Consider the following 7,261-nt stretch of genomic DNA (forward strand, 5'->3'; position numbering starts at 1 on the left):
GGTTAAATTATTGCTTTAATCTGTAAATTATTTATCTTGTATCTACCTCAAAGAGTATGATAATTTAATACCTATATATTTGTAATTTGCAACCTAGCGAAACTCTAAGAAAAAACGAACAAAAGAGTGAATCGTCACTCGATTGTATGCAACGTGCAGTCATTGATAGATTGGCAGATGACGACTATAATCTCATAAAAAACGTAGATAGCCTAAATCCACTACCTTTTATGGGACTGTTCGCTTTCAAACTTAGCCGGATTATACTTAGTCCCCAATCGCCGAACTGAAATTACTAAGTTTATTATCTATTTTCATACTAAAGCTTAGCACGCACTGCGATTAAACGCATGCTTCTAAACGTAAGTCTGAAAACGCAAAAAAAAACTCATAGCTTTCTATACAAGCGCACGCATTAGCGCCTTTTTTCAGTGACTGATTTTAAAACGTAACTTGCTGCATTTTGATCGCGGTTTGTAAAATCGCTTTTTTTTGTGTCCCATAGTATTAGTAGGTGGCGTACGCACAGCGGTTAATCGCATTCGGTTTTCTATTCAGTCTCGACTGGGCGAGCGCAGAGGATAGATCGTTAGGTTATATTGCCTTACGAAATGCAGTGTCTTCATATTGTAGATACTGGTTCACAGATTGTAATAATTTGTCAAAAGTACCAATGGATATTCTGTAGTAATTAATAAACTCATCGGGATGCTGCCGTATGTCGTTGTACATTTTGCAAAAATATCCTTTCAAATGTCATTGATCTGTTAATGGGTGTACCCAGTACCTATGGCGGCGCTGTTTTGTTTTCTTTTTTCTATTTTGAAAAACCAAAGCCTCAACACTTGCTGCTCGCCTGAAATCCATGGTGATACTGGACTAAAATTAATCAAAACACCAACCGCAGTGCGAGGTTATATGCGGTTTTGCGTTTTCAGTCATTTCCAATTTCCGCTCGCCTTTAATCGCAGTGTGTGCTAAGCCTTAAGCCAAATGATTGCACCAGTGACCTTTCACACTAAACTAAATTTCAATTTTTACTTAGGCTGTAGCAAAGAGTATAATAATATATATGGAAGGTTGTAGGCAGTCGACGTAGTATTTACATCTTCGTTGGTAATTTGTATATTGACTTTTGTTAAATGATAACATACTAGCTGACCCGACAGACGTTGTTCTGTTCATAATAAAAAAATTCTTGCTGATGGAATTTTGGAAAATCCGTTCTTAGCTGACCTCTACTCGGTGAAAAGAATATTCCTACCAAATTTCAAGTCTTTAGCTCTAATGGTTCCAGAGATATCGTGATGACTATATACGTCGAAATCTCTTATAAATATATATAATATAGATCATGCAGGATGATGTAGCTAGGTACCTTCTTTCTCTTTGGTAAATTGATACCTAATTTGTTTATGATCAGTAAAAATATTCTTTTAATTTGCGCTGGAAATGTATATGTAGGTACCGCCTGACTTAATTTTTTATTTTAGATTAAAGGTAGTTATGTCCATTTTAGCCCAAAATATGCTTGATAGTTTCTGTTGGATATGTCTAAATAAAAGTGATAAAATGTATTGTATAGATAATTATAATATGTCTTTACGGGGTGCTTATGATTTCTTAACAAGTTCAAAAGTAAGTAACTCCAATTTATTTGTTTATATTAATTGTTTAAATTAACAAAGCTTTTCTTATTGTACCTTAATTCAGGAACGAAAGTATCACTTAGCTGTGATATTTGTGTAATATTTTACTGTAAGAGTGGCAATGAGTTTCTTGCTACTTCTTCTTATTAGCTCAACCCTTTACAAAGTAGCGGTAGATTCAATAAGAAAGATATATTTTTGACATAAGTGTCATTTCCGTGACCTATTTGAATAAAGTGATTTTGATTTGAAAATATAGTATCTATAGAAACTTGAGAGGCATCATTATCTACAAGCCTTTCTGTGAACAGACATAAACTTATAATGCCTTGTACTCGGCTGAGTAAAATTAGTAAGTCTTTTATGGGGCAATGTATACTTTTACAAGAAGATCCCAGAAAATGTTCAAAGCAAAAGTATTATGATATTCAAATGAAATGTTAAAAAATGTTTGTCTGAAAGAACATAAATGAATTTCTTAGTGAGACCACAGATTGGGAATGGAGTGACCACCCTCAGACTATTAATTATAAGTTTAATTGTCCAATATTATTTTGTAAACATATCTTTTTGGTGAAAAAAAGCTGTGTTTGTTGCACCCATTCTTTGGAATGGGCGGTATCCTATTTTGAAAAAAAAAATATTTGAATTTGTAAAATTTCAGAAATCAGACAATTTTATCTACACATGCTACATTTGCACATCATTGTTGCACAAATTCAACACCCTGAGGAAACAAGCAGTACATGCTCAAGAAGTAATGGAACAGTATTTACATACTAAGGTATGCACAATTTTTTTTATTTTTGATAAGTGAGTTACTAGAATGTATCACCTTCATTAGGTAAGTACGAAGTTGTAGCAATATTTTGATATTATGCTGTTATTGCTGCTTTTTACAATAAATTATAGACCTTATATAATAAATAATAAATTATAGATACATCTTACTTTCACTTTGTGTTAGTGTGCGTGATTTGCTCAAAATAGTAGTTCTATAACTTAATTTTTTTTTTATATTTTTTAGTATCTGTAATAATCTTAATAGTATCTTAATTTTTTTCGACGTTTTCACAGCTATCATAGGCTATCTAGATCATAGGTTCACAATGTGGGCGATAACGCCCCTTTGTGGGCGCTTAAGACTTTTGGGGGGGTCAGTAGAAGACCCACAGAAAATTTGGGGACATAAGTGGGTGGTGAGCAAAAAAGGTTGAGAAACTATGATCTATATGAATTAATGATCTATGTTATAAACATCGTCTTAATTTAACAGTGTGACCCAGGCCTTCTTTAGTTTCTTCAATATTATCATGTCCTTTTCTGTTCTAAATAACACTTGTTTTCTTTCTAGCATCATCCCTTCTACTCATGACTGATCAGCCTTGCTTTGTTTTTCCCATCTTGTGGTGTCAAATTATTTGTAATTTCCACTTTGATTGTGGGAGTGATGGGTGTGTGGGATGGAGTGGGTGGGTTATGTAAAACCAGCTCTTTTATATGTTTCATCCTAGTTTGCTTAATTAAATCATAATGAATACATGATTTTTCTTTTGGCTGCACATTAAGAATTTTTAGATTTAATAATGCAAGATACAATCCACTGTTAAACAAACATAATATAAATTTATGATAGATTTTATCTTTTAAGTGAGTTCTTCACTTCTGGGAATATACTATTTAAATTTATATTTGTACCGAACTTGATGGTTTACATGGGAAGCATATGGATAGTTTTAGTTAGAAGCTCTACTATTTAACAAATACAATATAAATTATATAGATCCAATCTCTTAGGATATGTCTAACAATTTGTGTTATAGGGTTACTATTAGATATAGCTCATGTTATTATTATTTATACAAGATTATGTTGTGTTTGTGGTGACACAGAATATGATGTTTTTTTTTTTTTCATAAAAATATGGGATGAGACGAGCAGGATGTGCAGCTCAGATGGTAATTGATGCGCCCTACCCATTACAATGCAGTACCACTCAGGACTCTTGAAAAACCAAAAACTTCTGAGTGGCACTACAACACTAATACACTCTTGTTACCTGGTCATTAAACGGTGATAGCAATTTATCTGTAACTAGAAATACATTATTGAAACCGGCGGTAGTCACATTAGTGAAGTATCTAGAAATAGTGAAGTATCTAGTTAGTTTATACATCAATATACTCTCAATTTCAGGTTGTTCCTGATTCACTGCGTGGGGCGTTTCACAATCTGTCTGTACATCATACTGTGGATGTTAACATTAACAGTTTGCAAGATGAACAAGTCATTATAGACGAACTGCAGGAAGTGTTTGTTGATGTGGAAATGGATGCGCAAGGTAATGACTTCTGTTCTTGACCTTCCTCATATATCATTGTTTATCCAAATTTTTCCCATTTCCGTCCTGCGGTCGGCTTCATTATGGTTTCGATATGGGGGCTTCTGTATTTCTTAATTGGTTCCATTTAGCATGCAGGGATGGCTAGTCACTCTAACCAGCCCACCCCGTTACAGATGTACGGAATTATCCTGAGAATTTGTACATTAGTCTTGTACATTCCAAGATTACAGTCTACGACTTAACTGCCCGAACCAAAGTCTGTCCATAACCCCAATAGCCAGAAGTAACAGCTATATTATTAAATGTCATGTTTCAGAGTTGGTTGCAACATCTCAGAATGGAGGCATTAAACTGAGTGCTAAGGAATATGTAGACGGCGACCAACTTAACACCAACATGACCCAAACAAGTGATCAGACAGAGGAGCCACCCTACACTTTTGGTAATATTAGTCATATATTTTTTATTCTAGTAGTTTTACTAAAAATCTTGAGTTGTCAAATAATTTTTAAGAATACCACTGTATTCTTTTAATATCATTACATGTTATACAAATAGCTGTACTATTCTCATATATTTATCTTGTCAAAAGAATTGTAAACTAAATAACAATGGAATAAATAAACTTATAAAAAAGCAATCACTTAATAATATAACATTTGGGAAGAATTATCATGGTATCATTATTTTCCTGAGTTCTATTATGTTTTATAAAACTATAAACACACACAGACTATTGATCACTTTGCAAACATAACTTTAAATCAATTGCCAAGTTCCTTTCGTTCACTAGTAATATACATTAACTAGTAATATTCAATAAGTTACAGTTGTTCCTTCAAAACTTTTATAACTATTTTTCTGTTTTCTACTTGCATTTATTTATAATTGTTTTAACTTTAACATGTTTCCTTTAGTATCAATTGATAGAGGGAGACCATCTGTGTGCTGTGCTAATTATGACACAGGGCCTTGGGTGACTCACTACAGCAACAAAAAATTTAAAAGGAACTATTAGATTACTAACTAGATTATTGACATAATCTACTACTACTAATGAATTCCAATTGGTTTACTCTTATTGAACAATGTATTTGCTTTTATTTTGAAATTGTGAAGTCTAAAATAGGTGTCAATTGCCGAATTTTCCTACTTAACAAACCATTGAACACTAACAAAGTAACTAACCTTAAACTATTTTATTTTAAAACAAGTAATATGTACACTTATAAAATCAAGCTAATATATAAATATAGTAATAGCACCTAACATTGTATGGATCAATAAAGACAAAAGAATAATATTATATCACGATTTACAGAGATTTTATGCTAGAACATTTCAAATGGCTACTTTAATATATTCTTAATTTAATTTTTACAGTGACAACAGTAGTAAAAGTTGAGTATGATGAGGATGAGTCTGAGCATGAAGTTGAAAAAGATACAGAAATAAATTTGATTAAAGGGACTGTTGCAAACCAAGTAACAGAACAAAGTGAAGCTGAAAAGCAAATTAAATATTCAAATCAAAAGAAGATATACAAAAATAAAAAGAATTATTCTTGTACAATATGTGGGAAAAAATTCACTGACTCTACCCATTTGAACACACATATTAGGACACACACTGGTGAGAAGCCCTTTTCATGTAAAGTATGTGGAAAATGTTTCTATGCCTCTGGTGATATGACGAAACATACAAGGAGGATGCATATACGTGATAAGTCCTATTCATGTGATGTGTGTGAAAAAAGTTTTAATGATTGTGGTAATATGAGGAAACATAAAAGGATACACAGTAAAAATAAACCTTTTGCTTGTAAAGAAGTTGTGCATGATGAGGAATACCTGGTGGATCAAGACTATATTAATAAAGAAATAAATTTAAATGAAGAGACTTTTGCACATCAAGAGACAGAGCATAGTGACTCAGAAAAAAAAATATTATCCGCTGACCCTTCACTAAATCATAAGAAGATATTATGCAAAAATAAAAAGGTTTATACTTGTAAAGTGTGTGGGAAAAATTTCGCTGATTGTACTCATTACAGCAAACATAATAGGACACACACTGGGAAGAAGCCCTATTCATGTAAGATATGTGCAAAAAGGTACAGTTATCCTGGATACTTAAAAATACATAATAGGATTCATACTGGTGAAAAGCCTTTTCCATGTAATGTGTGTGGAAAATGTTTCTCTGCCTCTGGTGGTTTGAAGAAACATACTAGAAGGATACACACATGTGATGAGTCCTATTCATGTGATATATGTGGAAAAATTTTCAATGATCCTGGTAATTTGTGGAAACATAAAAAATTACACAGCAATGAGAAGGCTTATTCATGTACAGTATGTGGGAAAAGATTCAATGATGCTAGTTATTTAAAAAGACACAGTGTGAGGGTACACACTGATGATAAGCCGTATTCTTGTAGGGTATGTGAAAAAAGTTTCAATGATGCTAATTATTTGAAGGTACACAATAGAATACACACGGGTGAAAAGCCTTATTCTTGTAATGTTTGTGGAAAAAGTTTCTGTGCTTCTAGTGATATGAAGAAACATATTAGAAGGATGCATCCAGGTGATTAGCTCTATTAATGTGTGTGGAAAACTTTCAAGATACTGTAAATCTTTTTTAATATGATTAATAAGAAATGTAAATCTTTTTTAATATGATTAATAAGAATATATATATATATACATATATTCTTTATTTACTTGAGTATTTCACATTTAGATGATGTAATTACTTTTTAAAGAATAAAAACATGTGTAATACACCAAATAATTGAACTTTTCATTTGATATTTGCGTAAATATTACATTTTTACTATTTATTTATTTATCACGACTGATTTTCAAGGGCAACGTTTTAAGGGGCCAGTCCCCCCCCCCCCCCCCTGCAAAAATGGTATTTGTTTGAAGCGTCAAATATAAAAATTCAGATATAGTTACACACAATTTAGTAACTAAGAAGTATTTTACTTAAATAGAATTGTATTCCTATTTAAATAAAATACGTCTCACAGGTGAAGAGGCTTGTTTATGCTATTTCTGTAGAGTTTTACTTATGATGATAAAGACTAATAGAAACTTAATCAAATATATGGGAATGACGTCTCAATGACGCTATCTCACGTGGTCAAGACAAACGAATAGAAAATTCGTAGCCAAGCTTACAACATTCAAGATGATAGAATAGAAATGTAATCGTTTCTAAAATGTTTATTGCTACCACAGACTAAAATCGCTACATCTCA

At 32.3% G+C, this 7,261-nt stretch overlaps 1 protein-coding gene across 1 annotated transcript; it reads left to right on the top strand.

Moving 5' to 3' along the window:
• The first annotated feature begins 5,017 nt into the window (after nt 1-5,017).
• Nucleotides 5,018-6,789, top strand: LOC126975054 (zinc finger protein 93-like). The gene has a single exon (XM_050822856.1). The coding sequence runs from the start codon at nt 5,682-5,684 to the stop codon at nt 6,588-6,590; it is 909 nt and encodes a 302-aa protein (XP_050678813.1). The 5' UTR covers nt 5,018-5,681; the 3' UTR covers nt 6,591-6,789.
• The last annotated feature ends 472 nt before the right edge of the window (nt 6,790-7,261 follow it).

This window comes from Leptidea sinapis, chromosome 2 (genome assembly GCF_905404315.1).
Source record: "Leptidea sinapis chromosome 2, ilLepSina1.1, whole genome shotgun sequence".
In the NCBI taxonomy this organism is placed as follows: Eukaryota; Metazoa; Arthropoda; class Insecta; order Lepidoptera; family Pieridae; genus Leptidea; species Leptidea sinapis.

What these genes read in the sequence shown, in the direction of transcription:
- LOC126975054 (XM_050822856.1), top strand. Translation starts at nt 5,682, where the DNA reads ATGACGAAACATACAAGGAGGATGCATATACGTGATAAGTCCTATTCA.